Source organism: Leiobunum rupestre, chromosome 4, assembly GCF_980474605.1.
Source record: "Leiobunum rupestre chromosome 4, qqLeiRupe1.1.hap1, whole genome shotgun sequence".
NCBI classification, from domain to species: domain Eukaryota; kingdom Metazoa; phylum Arthropoda; class Arachnida; order Opiliones; family Sclerosomatidae; genus Leiobunum; species Leiobunum rupestre.
The window spans coordinates 15,942,659-15,964,357 of NC_143387.1; the positions used below are offsets into that span (position 1 = coordinate 15,942,659).

At 38.9% G+C, this 21,699-nt stretch overlaps 2 protein-coding genes across 2 annotated transcripts; both read right to left on the minus strand.

Moving 5' to 3' along the window:
• Positions 1 to 2,798: 2,798 nt before the first annotated feature.
• Positions 2,799 to 3,675, minus strand: LOC149946477 (uncharacterized). The gene is made up of 2 exons (XM_090170777.1): positions 3,568 to 3,675; positions 2,799 to 3,476 (listed from the first exon to the last, which is right to left on the minus strand). The coding sequence occupies exons 1-2, from the start codon at positions 3,673 to 3,675 to the stop codon at positions 2,799 to 2,801; spliced, it is 786 nt and encodes a 261-aa protein (XP_090026903.1).
• A 16,565-nt stretch (positions 3,676 to 20,240) lies between these two features.
• On the minus strand, positions 20,241 to 21,232 carry LOC149946478 (uncharacterized). Its single transcript, XM_090170778.1, has 4 exons — positions 21,220 to 21,232; positions 21,099 to 21,149; positions 20,767 to 21,034; positions 20,241 to 20,474 (listed from the first exon to the last, which is right to left on the minus strand). Exons 3-4 carry the CDS (start codon positions 20,992 to 20,994, stop codon positions 20,241 to 20,243), a joined length of 462 nt encoding a protein of 153 aa, XP_090026904.1. The 5' UTR covers positions 20,995 to 21,034; positions 21,099 to 21,149; positions 21,220 to 21,232.
• Positions 21,233 to 21,699: the final 467 nt, after the last annotated feature.

Genomic DNA, 21,699 nt, shown 5'->3' on the forward strand with positions numbered 1-21,699 from the left:
TAATATTAATTATTAATATTGATGGTTTTATCGTAAATGTATTTGATTGAAATGATAAAAAAAAACTTATCGCATTTTATTTAAAACATCCGAAAACATCACAGCTTTGTAACAAGTTGTCACAGCTTAGTTACACTTGTTATCACCGCTTAGTAATTAAGGATTTTCAGCATTGTAATAGGAACGACTTTTTTTCGTGTAACATTATTCTATTCCGCTCGTTCTAATCACGCACAATTGTAATCATTCCAATCACCAATATAATCATTCTGATTCTCAATCAAATTTCTAATCGCGATTTAATCATACTAATCATTATTAAATCGTTTCAATCGGGATTTAATTATTTTAATCAGATTTTTTCATTTAATCATGATTAAATCAGATTTTTTCATTTAATCATGATTAAATCAGATTTAAACATTCTAAACATGATTAAATACGATTTAAACATTCTAATCATGATTAAACGTGATTTAATCAACAGATTCGTGATTAAATTGAATTTAATCAAAATAATCACGATTAAATCGGATTAAATCAAAATAATCACGATTAAATCGGATTTAATCTTTCGAGAGGTGCGTCGTTAATCAAGGAAGTGACCTGCCCCTCGGATTTAACAGTTTTCTTAAAAATTTTCTCTCTCGGTTTCTCCGGCCTTAATTTTTTTACACTTCCTTTTCTCGGGAAAACGTTTCTATTTGAAGTTTTGCTTCTTCAAAATACTTCATACATTCAGCACTTGTTAGATGTTGTAGAGTTTCTGGACTTTACGTGCCGAAGTTTTATTTAATTCAATTCGTTTTGGATATTTTATAAAAGGGAATATAAATTACCAATACATATTCTAAAAGAATTAATGAATACTAAGATAATTATATAACTGACTTCATCTAAATCAGTGGGAATCTTAATTCAGTCACAGTTGCCGCCAGCCGTTGCCGTACAGCCGCCACCACCGCCAACAATTCCCGTCCAGCCACGACGGTATAACTTCCAACCTCGAACTTTTCTCAAATTCCTGATCAGATTTATATAATAAAATATTATTTGGGAGGGAGAACGAGTCCGACTCCGTGTCTAATAAGCCGCTTCTACAACGAGTTCTGATGCCGCCAGCCATTCCCGTCAAGCCGCCTTCTCCGCCAACCGTTCCCGTCCAGCCACGACGCTATAACTTCCGACCTCGAACTTTTCTCAAATTCCTGATCAGATTTATAAAATAAAATATTATTTGGTAGGGAGAACGAGTCCGACTCCGAGTCTAATAAGCCGCTTCTACAACGAGTTCTGATGCCGCCAGCCATTCCCGTCAAGCCGCCTTCTCCGCCAACCGTTCCCGTCCAGCCACGACGCTATAACTTCCGACCTCGAACTTTTCTCAAATTCCTGATCAGATTTATAAAATAAAATATTATTTGGTAGGGAGAACGAGTCCGACTCCGAGTCTAATATATGCCGCTTCTACAACGAGTTCTGACGCCGTAAGCCATTCCCGTACAGCCGCCGCCAACCGTTCCCGTCCAGCCACCGCCAGCTATTTCAGTCCTGCCGCCTTCTCCGCCAACCGTTCCCGTCCAGCCACCGCCAGCTATTTCAGTCCTGCCGCCTTCTCCGCCAACCGTTCCCGTCCAGCCACGACGCTATAACTTCCGACCTCGAACTTTTCTCAAATTCCTGATCAGACTTATAAAATAAAATATTATTTGGTAGGGAGAACGAGTCCGACTCCGAGTCTCATAAGCCGCTTCTACAACGAGTTCTGATGCCGCCACCCATTCCCGTCAAGACGCCTTCTCCGCCAACCGTTCCCGTCCAGCCACGACGCTATAACTTCCTACCTCGAACTTTTCTCAAATTCCTGATCAGATTTATAAAATAAAATATTATTTGGTAGGGAGAACGAGTCCGACTCCGAGTCTAATATATGCCGCTTCTACAACGAGTTCTGACGCCGTAAGCCATTCCCGTACAGCCACAACCGCCGCTAACCGTTCCCGTCCAGCCACGACGCTATAACTTCCGACCTCGAACTTTTCTCAAATTCCTGATCAGATTTATAAAATAAAATATTATTTGGGAGGGAGAACGAGTCCGACTCCGAGTCTAATATGCCGCTTCTACAATGAGTTCTGATGCCGCCAGCCGCTCCCGTCCAGCCGCCACCACCGCCAACCGTACCCGTCCAGCCACGACGCTATAACTTCCGACCTCGAACTTTTCTCAAATTCCTGATCAGATTTATAAAATAAAATATTATTTGGTAGGGAGAACGAGTCCGACTCCGAGTCAAATATATGCCGCTTCTACAACGAGTTCTGACGCTGCCAACTGTTCCCGTCCAACCCGCACCGCCGCCAGCCATTTCCGTCCACTGAAACCGCCGCCAACCGTTCCCGTCCGACCTCGAACTTTGTGTTATTATCTAACTGTTATTTATTTATTTTAATATTATAAATTACGAGGCATTGTAAATATGAAACGTTCTATTTAATGTCCAAAAAAACGTCTGCCTTACTTCGGCAAGTGGCGCCTCTATTGAGCGCGTCATACATTGAAGCGCACCAAATTCAAACTGATTATACATCTTCCCTCTTAAACTGAAACAGCGGATTTATTACATTTTAATAATAACCAAAAACTTTTGTTTTAAATCGCGTCATTTTAATATTAGAATTTATTTAAAGATTTAGTTTTTTGGGTGGACGAACAATTCTACCACTCCTTGTAGTTTTTGGTAACTCTTGTTGGTCTTCCGCAGCTACAGGATTTCGCTGTTCCGGTCTTAGGGGTTCCTATTCCGCGTCTAATCGTTCTGGACCATTTCGGGGTAATTCTCTTGGTTGGTTTAAATCAGGGAAATCGTAGTCAATTGAACGGTTAATATTGTCAGTTTGGCGAAGAGGTACCAAATGAAATCTGTTTCTTCGCACCGTACTTTTCCCTGTGTCCACAATATACGATCGTGGTTCTGGGGCCTTTTTTACAATAGTACCCGAACGGCGAAGATCTACCACCCAAACTTTCTCATTGTCTTTTAGTTCGTCGAGGTGTCGTGCTCGGTGTTGGCGGTCGTAGTTTTGCTTTTGCTGTGCCCTTCGTTGCTCTTCCCGATCGGTAAGTTGGTGTTTGTCAGGAAGTTTCTGATTTAACTTATCTGGTATTATAGGCAAAGACGTTCGAATTCGTCGGCCCATAAGGAGCTCGGCAGGGGTAAAGCCATTGGCTAATGGTGTAGCCCGGTAGCTTTGCTTAGCTCTGTAGCCATCGTCACTCTTTTTCAGACTTCTCTTGACTATTTTTACGCCTGCTTCTATAAAGCCATTGCTTTGAGGGAACCTAGGACTTGAAGTCTTGTGGATGAAGTCCCACTCTAATGCAAATTTCGTGAACTCCGACGTTAATAGTGGACCAAAATGTGTCCCGTTATCACTGTAGACAAACTCCGGGGTCCCATGTCGTGAAAATATGGACTTCGAATGAGTGATCACTTAAGTTTCTTTTAAACTTTTGAGTAACGCTATTTCTGGATATCTCGAGTAGTAATCTGTGACGAGGAGATACCAGCGATTTTCTAGAAAGAGCAAATCCATCGCTATCTTCTGCCATGGCCTTGTGGGGAATTCGGATGGCAGTAATGGCTCGTGATAGTTCTTCGTTTCCATTACGCATTTTTGACAATATTTTATTAGATTTTCAATGTCCACTGACAATCCTGGCCACCATACAGCGTCGCGCGCTTGTGCTCTGCATTTAGTTATCCCTAGGTGTCCTTCGTGGATCTTGTTTAATATATCTGTTCTCATCGATGCGGGTATAACAATTCTTAGGCCAAACATAAGTAGTCATTCACTGAGTGAAATATCGTTTCTATGTTGCCAGTAGTCCTTAAGATCATTAGGTAACTCTGCCATAGTAGGCCATCCATGACTGCTGAAGTAAATTAGCTTCGAGCAAACCCTGTCTACGGCTTGCGCTTGAATTATTTCGCTTAGCCTTCGATTAGTCGCCGGTAAGTATTTCGTGACCATTTGAACGTATGACATGATGTTATCTTCCAAGTCATCATCCGTTTCCGAATCTTTCAGTGGTCTACGAGATAACACGTCAGCCACTCCAAGTTCTTTCCCTGGTACATGCTTGATATCGTATACGTATCTGGCTAGCCTCAGTCTAATACGTTGTAGCTTCGGTGTCAAGTCATCTAAATTCTTTGTTTTGAAATTTGACACCAACTGTTTATGGTTGGTTTCGAGTTGTACTTTAATTCCTGTTATGAAGTTTTTGAAACGCTCGCAGGCCCATACTAAAGCGTAACCTTCTTTTTCAATTTGCGCCCAGTTTTTCTGGTACGACGTTAGCGTTTTAGAAGCATACGCAACCGGTAAATATGTCCCATCTTCTTGTTTCTGTTTTAGCGCGGACCCAACTCCGTATGACGATGAATCGGCTGTGATTACCGTTTCTTTATTTGGATCAAACCAAGCCACTACGGGTCCTTTGACTAGTTCCTATTTGAGACGATCAAACGCTTCGATTTGGGGCAACCCCCACGTAAACTCTTTTTTCTCGCTGAGCAGATCATTAAGAGGACGCGCTTTCTTTGCTAAATGCGGTATAAACCGTCCAAGGTAGTTTATCGTTCCCATTAGACTTCTCAACTCCGATACGGTTTCTGGTTTATCCATTTCTTTAATTGCTCGGATTCGGTCCTCATCGATATGAACGCCTTGATGATCAATGACGTGTACCAAATATTTTACTTTGGTGACTCCGAATTCGCATTTGGAATAATTCAGCGTAACTCCCGCGTCTTGTAAACGTTTGAAAACCTTACGCAATCGCGCGTCGTGTTCCTCTATGGTGTCCGCGTAGACGAGGAAATCATCCAAATTAATTTGAACTCCGTCGAGGCCTTCCAGTATTTGTGACATTCTCTTTTGGAAAAATTCAGGTGCGGCGTTTATCCCAAACGAAAGACGTTTGTATTTGTACCGTCCAAATGGAGTTATAAACGTTTTCAAAAGTTTCGACCATTTTTAAGAAATATTTAGCTTTTCCAAGTCGTCCTAAAATGTTTTCTGTCGCCGGCATTGGATGAAACTCTCTAAGTATATAACCGTTTAAAATTACGTAATCAACACACATCCTAATCGTGCCGTTAGGTTTTGGGGCCGTTACAAGGCCCGCACAGCATTCCGTCGGTTCTTCAACGGGTTCGATTACGCCCATTAAGACCATATTGTCTAAGTTAGCTTTAATTTCTTTAAGCATCGGTATGGGAATTCGTCGTGGAGCGTTTAGGGCAGATGGGATAGCGTCAGATTTTAGTCGAATTTTATATGGAATTTTTACACGTCCCAAGCCTTCAAATAATTTTAGGTACGCTTCTTCGGATCGAAAGACATTTTCTTCTCCGTTTCCTCCACAGCTTCAACATCCGTACGTTTTATGATTCCTAATGCCTCACTGGTGTTACCGTCGAGTAGCGAATGCCCAAGACCTTGAATTACGTAAACCTCCGTCATTTTAGATTTCCCTCGATAGTAGAATTTCTCCCAAAAATAACCAATCGCGTTCATTTCACTTTTGTTCGCGTTGACCAACTTTCGTTCTGGTTCTCGTAAACGTATTTCAGACAAATATTGTTTGTATGTATCTTCGGAAATGCACGATACATCGGCTCCAGTGTCAACCTTGAAGTGTAGCTTTATGAATACCGACTACCGCTGACCAACGCCCAGTGAATATAGGTGCAACGTTTGTGCGTATAGTCCCGATGTACGCATCCCCCTTTTCGTAAACTTCTCTAACCGTGGAGCTCTGATTTTCGCAACATTTAGCGTAATGTCCCATTTTCTTACAATGGTGACATTTACATTTCGCTGCCGGACAATCTTTAAACGCGTGAACTGTGCTACCGCATCGCCTACATTTCGCCTTGGTGTCATTGTTTCCATATTTTGGAATTTGTCCTCTACCTGTACATTTTTGTTTCCAGAAGTCATTTTTCTTTTGCTTTCGTGTCTGAATACGGTCGATTTCTACCTTTGTGGGAGTTGCGACCTCCCGTAGTTGAGGATTTTGTTGTTGAACTTGGTCAGATTGTTTAGCCATAGTCACCGCACGTTCCAGGGTCAAATCGCTTTGAAGTTGCATGCGCTCGGATAATTTCCCATCGCGAATGCCAGCCACTAGTCTATCTCTGATGAAGTCACTTTTTAACTGTCCAAAGTCGCAGTGCTGACGGGTTCGAAATTTCAATTACAACGTTTTCCCATATATTTGCTACTTGGATAAATTTAATTAAGTTAGAATTATGTGAACTCTTCCCTTTCCCGACAAGAGCTTTGGTTGACAAATACATGCCCCAGTGTTTCTTGAAATATCCAAATACCAGAATAATCATAGACTGTTCAGAAATATTTTTAGAACGACCAAAATCTTTAGAAACCCAAAATCAAACCTTTTCTAGTTATAAAAGCCATAACACTTTGAAATATTTAGTTGGAATTACTCCTGGAGGTGTGATATCTTTCGTATCTGAAGCCTGGGGTGGCAGAGTGTCCGACAAAATTATAACGAAAGAATCGAACCTTATATTGCTATTAGATGAGGGTGACAATGTTATGGCTGACAAAGGCTTTTTGATTGAAGACCTACTGAAAGAAAAAAAGTGCGGATTAAATATACTACCTTTCCTCAAAGATAAGTCTCAAATTTCTGAAAGCGAAGTTATTGAAACTAGAAGAATTGCTGAACTAAGAATTCACGTTGAAAGGGCTATTGCAAGGATTAAAAAATTTCATATATTTGATGGAACTATGCCTATAACATTGGCGAAATTGTCAAATGATATTTTTTCTGTGTGTTCCTACTTAACAAACATTTATGAACCACTTGTTTAAATATTGTAAATGACTTTATTCATAAAGACTAGTTTTAGGCAGTGTTGGGCATTTTTTAAACGGTATTTGAGCGCTAATGTAAAAAGGCATTAATGCATTTTCCAAACTTGTTTAAATTTTTTATCTTTTCAACCCTTCATGAATAAAATATAATTTTAAAACTAATTAATTTTATAATTCATTTATGAGAAAAGGAAAAATTTTAGGTAAAAGTTTCGTTTCCCAAAATAGTTTTGTCAAATAATATTCTTTCTTTAAAAAGTCCATCTTCCAAAGACTCATTGTAAAGCACAAAATCGGCCCATTCTAGATTTTTAACTGCCATTTCACCCTGTAATTGAGCATAATATGGCGATTTTCTATCCAACATTATTCCTCCATTTACTTTCTTGAGGCAAAATGATGGAAAGCTGTCAACTATAATTGATATTTTCATTTTTGAAATATCCGTTCCCTTTAGTGAGCTTGGTGCCTTGATTTCCAAGACTCCCTTTGAAGTTACATCAGGATCTGTTACAATTCCATCACCGCTTGCCCCAATGAATGAGTATTCTGACATTAAAGATAGTCCACTTGCTTCCACAGTAAAATTAAATTTATTTTCATATGCAGCCCTCGCTATGGGCTCCAATTTTCTACCTCTTAATATTGAAGGAGGCAATCTGGCCTAACTCTAAGAGTTCCAAAGAAAAAACCAGACTATTTTAATACAAATCTACCATACAAGTATCAGCAAATGGCCAGACAGAGATAGAAGTAAACCGAATAATCTTTGGATTAAATAATACATACCGGTCTAATTTTGATGGGTTTAAGATGGAATCGACTAGTGACGTAGGAAAATTTTTTTCTCGGCAAGCTAATATTTGTCCAAATAAATAACTAGTAATCCTCCCACGACTTAAAGATTTCCACAAGTTGTTGCTTGACTGCTCTTTAGTTGCATTTTCAATCAAATCTACCAGTTCTTGACTTATGACCTGATTCCTTACAAAAAGTTCTCGAACATTTTCTTTTATGTCTCGATTTATAAAAGCTTGAATTCAGCATTGGTTAAACTAACGTCAGTTCAAATGCAGGTTATCTAAAGCACTAAATAGTTAACTTACTAGGATTATAAACATATTGATTTAGGTGGTCAATTAGAAGTTGTCTTGTGTTTTGAACTTCATCTTGTTGAACTGTGGTTTCTACTTCCACTTCTAGACTCGCATTTGGTGTATCGATTTCCGAGTCATCAAAATTACAAAAGTGCATAGCTCCTGTCTTAGGATAAATTTTCTGAAGTTCCAAAATATGTTGTTTTAATCGCTGTGGATCACTGATTCGGTCGTCAGGATGTCTTGGGTCAAATGTTGAATAAGTTTCTTTTTCAATTGTGGTTTTTGGTCTTTCTCGGAGTAGAGTTTTGGCTTGTTGAAACTTATCTCATTCAAGGGTTTAAAAACTATTTTTCTAGTCTTGGGTGCATTCCAAGAACATGGTTTAGAAGTGCACGCAACTTCAAAGTCATCATCTTCCATTTTGGAATAGCTTTCCAGATATAATAGTAAGGCACCAACATGACTGCATGATCCCGATTTACTTTTATATAAGTAATATAATAATTATTAGAAAACTAAATGAGACTCAGATAATTTTTTAAAACGTATATGCAAATAATTATACCCAATCACACATTCACAACCCCCGCCACAAATTGTTCGATCTAAAGAATCTAGAACAACGACGACTCTATAGCTATCTGACTTCATAGAAGGATAGCATCTTGATTTAACGTACAAAAATTGCTCATAAACCTATTTTATAAAAAAAAATTATAACTTTTATCAGTCTACCAAGTTTAAGAAATCGGTAAGACTATAACTTACGAGACTAGTTTCTAACCCTCCGATAATGTCTTTTGCTTGATGATGGGCCACCGCTTTCTCAAAACCTTTGAAATATTTTTTGCTAGTGTTGTCAATTACAGATTTTTGTTGTACCATATAAACGTAAATTTCAGTAGATGAAATAACTGGAATAATAGAAGGATGAGGACGTGACTTCCAGTTTAAAATCTGGTCCGGCTGGGGAGCATCTTTACCACATAAATCTGTCAATCGGAAAGAAAAGAAAATTATAAGTTATTCAGTTAATCAATCAATAATTATTTATTACATTTAACTTACCTTGAAACCATTTGTGTATTCCATTACCTAACAAAAGTTCTGACTTTTTCTTTTTTGGAGATTTTGCTATAGGAGTGGAAGCCTTCCTTTTGCAGAAGCAGTCTATTGTTTTATCACAGCTTTGAAAAAACTTAATTGTCTCCTCTAGTTTTTCTAATATATTGCCTTCCTTAACTTGTTTACTAATGTTACCGCTATCCTCCGAATCCGACTGAATTTTAAAGCACACATTTTCACCAAGTGTTAAGTTTTCTAGGCTATCGAAGCTCGACAAAAGGTTCCCGCTTGATTCGTTCTCCCGTGTTTTTTTCAATATTTCGTCAATATAATCGCTTTTTTTTCATTTAGTTTTAAATATAATTCCCATATTCGTGCTTAAAACTTTCAATTTCTCAATATTTAACTTAACCAAATCCCCGTTGTTATCCATGGTAGACTGGTAGTCGTCTGCTTCTACGAAACATTTCGCATTGTGAGCATGCGTGAAAAATAAACCAAAAAGGTGTATGCTACTTTTCTTTCAATTCAACATTTTCGATCTTTGGTCTAGGAGTTCTTTTTTTCGGATTGGTTTCTTCAAAATTCTTAATTTATTTATTTATAATTTAATTTATATCTGGTATAATTTATATTGTGTATTTGTTTTTAAAATTATTTATTTTAATTGTTTGTACTGTTTCGGTAACCACCCTGTACAGGCTTTGCCTCTGTGGTTGCCTGAAAACTTTGTGTTGCGAAATAAATATTATTATTATTATTATTAATGATTTATATGGTCATTGCCGAGACAGACGATTATTAAGAAATTTATCATTGGGAGAATAGGAAAGAGATAAGTGGGTGCGTCTACCGATAAGGGGGCACCTGCCGGCGGGGGAAACGGGGGTGAAACGGGCCCCTGTAGGGCCCCCATTTTGCGTACATTTTCGGCGGGGTCAAAAGGTTAGATCAAAAGGTTAGCTGATTTACGATGTTAGGTCAATAGGTTATCTATGGCGGTGTGGACACGATGCAAACAGCCATTAAATAGGTGTGAAACGGGCCCCTGTAGGGGCCCCATTTTGCGTACATTTTCGGCAGGTCAAAAGGTTAGCTGTTTTACGAGGTTGATTTACGATGTTACCCTAGGTGGTAACCCATTTTTAGGTCAAAAGGTTAGCTGATTTACGAGGTTGATTTACGATGTTATAACCCATAAAACCCAGGTGTTAACCCATTTTAGGTCAATAGGTTATCTGCCCCTATGGTGGTGACACGATGTTATGCACAATTCGAGTTGGTTTTCGCCGACAAACACTTTCGGCCCCCTAAGGGTAGCGTAAAATAGCGGGCGGTCATCGGTAAAAGTGTTTTTGGAAAAAAAGAGCAGAGTGTATACAAATTATACGGTTTTATTAAGATATTTTTCGAGTACAGGCTGTATAATACGATTTACATTGAAAATACGTCTTTGGAAATGTATTTTATTTATATCGTGGTAATTACGTCGATCTTCGTAGGGTATATACCAAAGTTCACTCAAAGGGTTGAAACGAACCATCTGAAATTAGCGTTTTTACGAGCATTTTCATTAAATGTTCTACCTCGAGGCGTTTGATGGTAAGAGTTACGATTACGTCGTCGCCGGGTCCCTCGGGGGTGGTTGTGGGTCCACCGGAGATGTATTTTTCGAATGGCGGGATATCTTGGCCCTCCAAAGCGGCGGGTGACGGACAGTTGGGATAAAATTTGTCGTGTTCCGTTTGGGGTACGTCGCCGGTTTCCCAACTGCCTAACTGTCCGTGGCAGCGGTAACATTCGACTATGCCGTCCGAGTCTACGGCGAAAAGTCCGGCGTGGGCCAAGTCTTCCTTGTTCACGTGTACGTTGTCCCATTGCTTGAACGTTTCTAGCCATCCCGATTCTCTTTGAGCTACGGAATAATATTTCTGGGTCTAAGCCACCAAAATGACGTAATCTATAAAAATGACGTAATCTATAAAAATGACGTAATCTATAAAAATGACGTAATCTATAAAAATGACGTAATCTATAAAAATGACGTAATCTATAAAAATGACGTAATTTAAAAATGACTCACTAAAGATGACGTAATCTACACCATGAAACGTAAAGATTACGTAGATGCGTTGTGGTTTTCATAAGCCAGCCGCTATGGGAAAGAGGAAGATGTCTCCGCTTAGTGTACCCAAGAAATGCTGGATATGCTCGGAAATATACCGGTCCGTGAGAGGTTTCAAACAACATTTAATGACACATTTATCGTGTAATACAATGAAAGAAGATTCGGATCTGGCGTGTGATTGTGATGAGAGTGAATCGCTCCATTACACGGAGGCCGAGGAAATGTCAGATGATAAAATTATCGATTATCTTAACGAACTTATTGGGGCATGTAAAAAGCGCGGGGGCACAATGGAATCAACCGAGTCAACTACATCTAACCTGCCAGCCGAATTAAAAATGCCGACTGAAAAGGAAATGGCTGCTCTGATTTATTTTCAAGAATATTGTAAAACTAATCAAATTCATAATATTAAAACCGCTGTAAAGAAAATGTGAATAAACGTTTTTATATTGAATACATTGTTATTTTTAAAGGTGACCGTATAAAGTAATTTTTACATTGGTAAATTGACACTTAATATTTTTAAAATACGTTTATAATATTTTACCAACGTGGGCGAATGAATGGACACAATGAACTATTAATTACGTAATCTAAACAAGTTGGCAAGCCAAAATATACCTCTCCTCGGAAGAATTGTCCCTAGTGGTATTAATTTCTCGAGATAACCCTTAAAGATATATCTCCGCAATTTAGAGTTATTTGTTAAAAATATTAACCCATTTCTATCCCGCCCGGTATAAAATTTTTATTATAATTAAAATAATTGAGACGAAACGACCAATTTTAATTTATTCAGAATATCATAAGTTAAGTAGTTACAACAGTAAGTTAGACGTACTATAACAATGCACAATTGAATTAAACCCTTTTACAGAACAAGTTTATCAGTTAAATATAATACGAAGCAAATTTTAATGAAATAAATATCTACAGAGGCTTTTTGGAATTACTCGCTTACGAAATACTTGCCGCATCTTTAACGCTCATTTTATTTCAACACTCGCCCTTGATGAAGATACCGTAGATATCTGGTAGTGGACGACTCGTTCACTTCCTGTTGACGTTGTGACGCATACCACATGAAAAAGACCAATGCCGTCCAATTTCCAATATCATATAATGACTCGCACACCCAAGAAATCATTGACTGCGTTAGAAATCGTAGATATCCAAATATCCACACCAAATGTATTTACAAGAAGCAAAAACCTTACCATCAACAAAGCACAGAGAGCCACTTGACTAACCGCCAGCTTTTAAAGCAATTAACGTTAAATTATCTCCTTTGAATTAACAGAACTATATATAGGTCGTTAAGAAAGTGGACCACCCACAGGGTCTACCCTTTAACCCTCTAATCTCGGCTGACTGTGCTAAAACAAGATTTAACCTTTAAAAAATACCAGATTAGGCCTTCATAAATTCATTAATAAAAAAAGACTTTATTACCTATTATGCTTACGATGCCTGTCTTAATTTCAGTGAATCTAAGCAGCTATCGGTGGTTCTGTGGTAGAGCGCTCGACTGCCAAGCCGAATGGTCTGGGTTCGAAACCTGGGTGGCGCATTTGTTTTTAATCAATAGAGAAACGCTAAATTAGAATTTCTTCGATGCAATAATTTCAATTTCAATTCTATTTCAATTAAACCAAAATTTCGTACTCTATTAAATACGCTTCCGATAAAGCTGAAGGTCTAATTTTCAATAAGGCGTAACAAGTGTCGGTGGTTCTGTGGTAGAACGTCCGCCTGTCAATCAGGAGGTCTCGGGTTCAAATCCCGCCCGATGCGATCGCAAATTGATACTAAGACGAATACCGTGTACAACTGGTGGAAACCCTGCCATTGGACGTTGAGAGGTAGCATTACACTCAGCACTCGGTCCGTCCCAAAGTCATTAAGAAGAAGTTGGAGAGAAAACGCCCATATAAACACAACAGACTCAACATGCACATCCATCAGAACACAAACACAACAAATTCAACACTCACAACCTACGCATAAACATTACAAAAACCGTAATACACCAAACCGTCACGACGGTGAGCGAAAAAACACCATCCAAACCAAACCGCAAATGCATCCGTTAACGCTCACCGTCACACGGTGGTTTTGCCAACCCTTTGAGAAACTGCGTACGCAGTGATTACACTTTGCACCGAAAATGCGAACGCGTTCGCAGTCCTGACAGACAGACACACCCACAGACCCACCCACAGACCCACCCACAGACAGACACGGTCGTTGTATAACCCCTCCTAGGGGACTTTGTCCCCTCGGAGAGGTAAAAATGACGCGAGCAATGAGAAATAACGAGTCGGATTTATAAGATAATAAAAAATATTTATTTTTACAAAAAAATTTTATAAGAAGATATACTACAAAAATTATTTTTCTTTGACGAGTCAAAAAAATATTATAGTGTGATACAAAAAAAAATTAAAATGGACATCGTATTTAACTGTTTATTTCAGCGCGGTTCTGGGTAATCCATTCGGCGAAAAGTAGACTTCGTTCCAAAGAACACGGTTGTCGGGTGTTTAGAGACAATTCACTGGTGGGGGGAAGTCAAATTCGACAACGGCCATTCTCGCCATGCCACCGACACGATACTGAGGGTTTAGTTATGAATAAAACGGGGTATAGTCGCGCGACGGGAATTTATACTCCGTTTATGATGACGTAACAGGTTGTTAAATTTTCTAGTGGCCATTATATCATTGTTGACGTCTCTTCGTGAAAAGCCCTTAAAGAAGCTTTGGTGACTTCTACGTTTTGATCGGTGACGTATATAAATCACGCAATAATGTCCGCAAATGACGCTCGTTGTCGATTGAAGTCGCCGCTTGGTGGGCGTGATTTTTCTCGAATTTTGTTTTAAAAAAAGTTTAATGGCTGGCAAAATGGGCCGTAGCGCCAAAGAGTCAAAATACGAAGCCCGTTTTAATTTATCAAGGTAAATCGCGACCCAATGGCTGCCAGGTTCATCGTGGGGGTCCAGATTTACAACCAGTGACGCTGGAAAAACGTAAAAAGCGTAGCCCCCGGCATAATCTCCCCGGGAAATATCGATCCCGGTGTTTCTATAATGAATTCCGCTACCCGTGAATAAAGTATGATAGGCTTGAATATATTGTCCCGCGTCGTAGTTTGGCGTAATAGGTTTCGAATCCACACCGTCAGAATCCACGTAAAGAGCTAAACTCGATAAATCTTGATGTTCGAAAGCGTACGGTTTTTTTTTTTGCCAGGGTTCCATTGTAGGCTTCGTGATCCACCAGCGCGACAATCAAGCGAACCGGGAGGGTACCCAAATATACGTTGGGAATAACTGTGTTTCGGATATTCGAGTTGATGGTGAATATTTTAGTTTCGGTGCGTGTAAAAGCGTACTTTGCTGCTGCTCGTGACAAGGCGTTTTCGTGAGCGATAAGTATTTTGGGTGCAATTTGTACTCGACGTACCAACAAGCTCGCGTCCGTAATGATAATTTTATAGTCAACCCCGGGCTTCGGCGTACCCATTAACGCAAAACTCGCTTTACTTCGCGATAGTTTAATACGTAAATCTACGCCATTAATTAAATATTTTTCGACATTGAGCGCGTCAAGAAACAGCGGACCAATTAAATCTATTTCTTTCGACTGATCCGTGAATCCTTTCCTCTGTTTAAAACCCTCGTTGGCAGTGACCGAATTCATTTCGCCGGGGGTATCCTTGTACCACAGCGCGCCTGTTAAATGGGACGCTTTGGCACCCTTGTCAAAATTTAACAAAGTTTAAATGTACGCCCGATAAGCGTACGAACAAGCTGACGGAGACAGTAAGGTTCCGTTAAGGTAAACTTCCGCGTGATTAAATAGCGTGTGCAAAAAATTGTTACACCCCCCTACAACGTCCGACGGTAATAAACTTTTGCCCGCGTCATCGGCGACGATTTTAGCTTTAACAAGTAGGTACGTAAGCGGTAAATCAATGTACTCGTGCCCGCTTCCAGGAATATTAAACTCGATGGTATCGCCTCTCAGCGACGAGATGGGTTTGAAGGTGGTCCATTTTCCTCCCTCAATTGACGTTTGGATAGGCGCGGTTTGGAAAATATCAAGTTCACTTTTCAACGCTTCGCAATGACCCATGATTTTAGGAGAAAATATCAACGACCTTTCTAGCTCGTTTCCTGCCTACTAATGATTTTTTTTCACCGCGTTTTGGTCTTTTCTTAATTGTTTTAGTTTTGCGTTTACGTTTCCCAGTCCCGTATTGTTGTTTGAGATCATCGTACTTTTCTGTAAGCCTCCGTTTGGTAGCTTCACGTATGGATGACCCCGTCGAGACATCAGCCAAAACTTGTTTTCCCGTGGAGAGGGCTTGGCCCCCCAAAAATTTCGCCCCCCGTAAAAGAAACGGTTTCGCTAGCTTATACAAGCCTGAGAAGAAACTCCCAAACCCGCTTCCGAATTGCCCGTGCCCCCGCTTATACGGCGATCCCACGTATACGTCGGGAATAGCGCCACCCGCCTGAGTGGCATAATATTGAGCGTACGGGCACGCTACGCAGCGTCTTTTTTCTAGAACGTGTCTTAAGGGCATCTTGGACGCAAATGAAGTTTTACTGTTAGATTGCCAAACTCAAAAGGAGCTGGTTTCACATAAACATCGCGTAGATCTATTTGGATAGTATCAAAGTATTTCTTCTCAATGGGCACGTAATGCGGCGAAATGCATGTTTTCTCGATATGAGTACCAAATCGGGCTGATTCGTCAACCGCTATTATTCTTAACAATTTGACGAGCGACGAGCCCACCACTTGATCAGCGACGATATCGGAATAAACGAAGATTTGGGGTGGAATGTGGAAATTTAAGCGAGCCGGGTTCTCGCTTCTACCCGCGATAGTTTTAGTTCTTTCAAATCCTAGCGTGTTGCTCAGTCCGTCACTCATAAATACACCATAGGGGGTAATATTTTTTCCAACCAGCGCCACGTGTCCGTTCAGCGGATCGTGGGTAAGACACACATTAGCGGCGGTGCATAGCGCTGTGTCGTTTACTACTTTAAGTAAATGGTCTATACTCAAGTAATGCCCCGGAGGGATTTCACGCATTGTCCCGACCATTTTAGGGTCAGACTGCCCCCCATGCTGGGCGGGATTAACGCGGAAATAGACGTAATTGTCATAGGGCAACACGTTGTAAAACGAAAAGGGATACAATATTTCCACCAACGCAACTTCCCACCCCCCCTTTAATTCGATAGGTTCGGGTAATTTTATCGTGAAACAGGCTACCGTATTATTCGGAAATATCTCGAGATTTGAATTACTGGGTATCGTTAGGTAAAAGGCTTCGGACATCTTTAGCAGATACCCAAGAATTGAATGTAGCCGGATACCCTAACCAGGAAACGAAATATTCGACTTTACCCTTTGAGCGTCGCTTCTTTAATACTTTGTCAATTGTATATTCTTCCGGTTTTATAACTCGTTGAATTTCTTTGAAATAAAAATATCCCGTGATGGGTTCGTCAGCCAAATCAACGAGCTTAAATTGAAGAGGTCTTTTAGTATTCTTGAAAACAACTTTAAATATTTCGGCGCTCCAATTTTGATCGCTGTATCCTTTTAAAAACGGTCTGGCAGTTCGGGTAATCCTTACGTAATCGCCGACTTTGATACGGCATTTTCGGGGCTTGAGGGCGGCTGGCTGAGACTGCCCTGGTTTGTAAATATTTCGATAAACTTGAAGAATATTTTTGTCGTTTACATCGAAGGGAGCCATTTTAATTGCCGTATGATAACTGGCGTTATACGAATGAATTAAATTGGGCAGCTCGTCGAGATAGCGTCGCGTGTTTTTATGAGTAAAAAAACGATACATGCGCTGTTTCAGGGTCCTATTAAAACGCTCTACCATCGCGGCTTTAACTTCGCTATTTTCGGAATGGTAATGTCTAATGCCCTCCCCTTTTAGGAGTTTTAAAACAGTCGAATTAACGTACTCCAACCCACGGTCGAACTGTATAGCGCGGGGCTTGCCCCGCTCTTTAAAAATTATTTTCAGGGCGCGGGCAACCTCCGCGCCGGTCTTACGTTTTAGGGGGACGGCAAATGCCACTCTCGAAAAGCAATCTATACAAGTAAGAATAAATGTGTATCCGGAATTGTCGCTCGCTAAAGAGCGCATATCAGTCTGATAGAGGTCTAGTCTGTTTCCCACACGAATCTTTCGTCGTTGGAATTTTCGAATAACTGGTCTATGTAACGTATAGGCGTCGTGAGTTTGCAAAAACGTTTCAACATTCTCCCTAGATATTCCGAGCTCTTTGACAGAATCGTATAATTTTTCAACACCCCCGTAGCTAGCTGGATTACGAGAATCGAAATATATTTTTTCGAGTCTAGTCGTTACGTTTATCGGTAACTCTCCCATTTCAAAATTTTGGCACTCGGCGTTTTTTTTTTACGTAAACGGTTCTTAATAGTAGACGACCAAAGTTTCGGTGACTGTCGAGGCATAGACTAAGAAAGGTTTCACAAGGACATCCCGCGCGGAGAGCTCTCCGCCTTTCCCAGTGCATTGGATTTCTCTCGGTTCTCCTTGAGCCGAAGCTGGGACGAACGGCCACGCTCGTAGCGAGTTTTCGCGAAACTAGTGATCACGTGGTGTTAAGGTCGTCTGCTTAGGTTTTAGTATTATGCAATTTTTTAAAGCAGATCGAGTGGTCTTTCAGCTTGCCGAATAAGAACTTGAAAAGGTAAATTAATTTACATTTTGAATATATATTACGAATTTGTGTTATAAAAAAGATTTGGTTCAATTAGGTTGTTTTCAAACCTTGGATATGCCTCAAAATAAAGGATGTATTCATCCCAGGTGTAGAAGTGATAGCCGATATGCTATGAAAGAACACATGAGCAATGTGTTTTTTATTCCCTTTCCAAAACCAAAGCGCCAACATGAAAAATGCTTGCGCTGGCTCGCTTGGCTAAATTTGGATCGTCCAAACTTTGGAGTTGAAAATGTAAATAGCTCTACTTATGTTTGTTCAAAACATTTTTATGGTGAAAATGGTCCTAAAGAAAACTCTCCTGACCCAATTGAACTTGGTCTGGAAGATCATCCAAGACGAGAGAAACTAAAAGCAGTAAGATTCAATAAGCCTTCTCAAAATGTGCCTATTTCTCCACCAACTGATTTGGATGTGGCGTTATATATTGATGTAGACCATTCTGGAAATCCACTAATAGAACCTGAAAATGATATTGACCAAAAAACTAAATCTTCAGAATTTTCTAATATATTTTCTGAACACGATTATTCTCTTGATGCAGTTTCTCAACATCCGATGTTATTCAATTTTGCGCTTCCTCCAAATTGGTTTTTAACCTTCTTACCGGATGAAATTAGATTGCTTAAAATGTTTCATATTAACGGATTTGCTAAAACTAATGTGCTCAATGTGATAATTAGTAAGGATTCATCTTATAAAATTGAAGTACTTGGAAATTTACTGACCAACCGTGTAATTCTTCTGGAACTTCCCACTTATATTTCTCACAAAAATATCCTTTTTGAAATTTTAAAGAAATTAGATTCTCTGCAAGTGTGTGTGGGAAACTTAAAGAAAGATTTTATCGATTTATATGAAAGGATGAATTCCAATACAATTCAACTCTGTTCTTACACGAATCATTTACGTCACAACAGTTGTGAATTGTTGAGCGATCAGTCTTGCTGCATTTCTTGCATAAATATGACCGGTACTTTTCGAAAAATGATGTCAAGAAAGCGTCATAGTGGTGAAGAAAATAATACACCATATAAATTGAGAAGAATAATCAATATGAATAAAGAAGAATTAGTTTCTAATTTAAAGCAAACCATAACGGAGAAAGATGAATTGGAAAAAGAATTAAATGTCTTAAAAGCAAAAATTAAGAAACAAATAGAGTCAAAAGGAAACTATATTGATATTGAGGAAGCAGATCAAGATGTTCTTATTAGAGCTCTTGAAGAACATGTCAAAATAGTTAAAAATGAAAAAACTGAAGAAAGCAGAAAATTTGCTGATATTTTCTTAGAAACTCAGCTTAAGATGCTAAAGGAAACACACCCAAGCCTGAGACGGTGGGATCCTTTGGTGGTTCAGTGGTGTCTCTACATGTACCGAAAATCGCCATCCTTGTACATAGTATTAAGAGAGACTGAGACGTTACAGCTACCATCATCCAGTACCTTATTTCGTCATAATGTTGACTTCAAAACTGAACCCGGATTTCTGGACAAAACGTTTGAGAAATTAGTGAAAGAAGTAAATCTTGACTCGCTTCCGCCACACCAACATTACTTTTGCCTATTATTAGACGAAATTAAAATAAAAGAAGATCTCGTTTATAAAAAAGCGAATGGAGACATCATTGGCTACACTAAATTGAACGATACTTATGACAAAATAGGAGCTATGGAAAAACCTTTGACTACAGAAAAACCTATCGCTACACATGCACTGATGCTCATGTTGAGAGGGGCTACTTCAAGTATAAAGTACCCCTTAGCTCATTTTGCCACCATTTCTTTATCCGCTGAAGCGCTTGAGAGTATTGTATGGGAAGCCGTAAAAAAACTCGAAAGTTGTGGCTTTAAAATTGTATGCGTAATCGGAGATGGAGCTTCGACAAATAGGAAATTTTTCAATTCAAATAGTAGTAAAACCCACAATTACAAATGCGACAATCCATATTCTATGGAAGACAGAAGTATATATTTTTTATTCGATGTTCCTCATCTTTTAAAAACTGTACGGAACTGCGTGTTTAGTAGCACAGATGATGGAAAAACTAGAAGACTTCTTATAAATGGTCAAACCATAGTATGGAAGACATTTGAAGAAATATTCAATGAAGAACAAAGTAAAGCTGGAAATTTACGGAAACTGCATAAGATAACTTCAGAGCACATCTATCTAAACAATTTCAGTAAAATGCGTGTAAAATATGCAGCCCAAATATTATCAGAGTCAGTAGCGAATTATTTAACCCAAAAAAACCAGGAAAGCCAAAGCGCAATATTCTTCTTGTTTGTTGTACATCTTCCATCATAAGATTGAGACACTACATCGGGGTTTTCTTTATGACAATTTTCGAAATTGTTTTCATTTTCTCTTTCATCCTCTGCCGGAATAAATGAAATAAAGTTGTTGACAATTTCATCCAATACAAATCTTGAACCCACTTTTTTGCCTTTAGAACTCAAACCTTCATCCTATAATACAAATTAAATTGTTATAAAATAGTGACATTATTTATTGTAGTACTGTTCAGTGGCGTAGACAAGGGGGTTTTCGGGTCTAGGCCCCACTTAAACCTACCTTTGACTGTACTAAATTTTCACCCCTTCTCGATCCCCTCTTACCATTCGAATACTTAGACCCCCCTTAACAAATTTCTGGCTACGCCACTGGTACTGTTGAACAGTCCCGAAAGGTTCTATAGACGAAATAGTCTGCAAGAGAACAGTTCGGGACAGAAGAATAGTTTTCATCTAATTATTATACTTTTAAGTGATCCAAAGATCCAATAAAAGACTCCATTATAGCTGTATTGTTTTGAATATTTTTGACATTCTGCCAATATTTTGAAGTAGATATTCCTGATAGATTTTTTGAAACTATAGGACTCCAGAACATGATGTCTTTCAAAGAGATCTGAGCAAGCCAAGCGTATACAGCTTTGTATTCTACAGTTGGTACGTTCGTCCATTTCTTTTCAGATTCTGAAGACATTCATTAAAGAATATTTCAACAGAAGAGGCAAATTTATCTTCTTAATAGTTACACAACGACGTTATTAGTTAAATCACAATTAAATTTCAAATAACATGACATACTTACTTGTTAAAGTGTGTTTTAATACTTTCTTCTTTCTAGGTGTTTTAATTCTAAAATTAAAATAATAAAGTTGAGAATATATATATTTTCAAAACTGCACAAAGTTCTAATATGATTTACTTAGAATTTTCTGCATCAAGTTCATTTTTCTTGCAATACATTCTTTACAAGTAGTTGACAGTTTTGTATCTACTATATCTTGTACTGTACTTGGAATATTCACCAACTCTTCATCAGTCGAGAAAGACTCTAAACAATAATTTAAAAATATTTTAATCTCATGTCATAAACAAAATTTGGTTAAAAACATTTACCATTAAAAATACTATCAGTAGGTGAAACTCCATCATTTGATGAGAGAGACGACATAGATTCTAAAAAAAGTTATAATTTATTTACCTCTATAGAAAAAGCTTATTTGAAAATGAAGTACATACCGTTAAAAATATCGTAATAATTTTCCATCTTAGTGTCAGAATCCATTTCTTAGCCCATTAATAAAACAACGCCTAACACCGAAATCAGCGAGAGCATAAAAGCATGCGAAACCTTTCTTAGTCTAAGTAGGCTTAAGAAACAGCTGTGAGGATTTCGCAACTT

Coding starts and splice junctions, on each gene's coding strand:
- LOC149946477 (XM_090170777.1), bottom strand. CDS start 3,675: ATGCGTAATGGAAACGAAGAACTATCACGAGCCATTACTGCCATCCGA. Junction 3,477..3,567: donor CTCTTTCTAGAAAATCGCTG/GTATCTCCTCGT, acceptor ACTCATTCGAAG/TCCATATTTTCACGACATGG.
- LOC149946478 (XM_090170778.1), bottom strand. CDS start 20,994: ATGTCTTCAGAATCTGAAAAGAAATGGACGAACGTACCAACTGTAGAA. Junction 20,475..20,766: donor GATCTTTGGATCACTTAAAA/GTATAATAATTA, acceptor TTTGTATTATAG/GATGAAGGTTTGAGTTCTAA.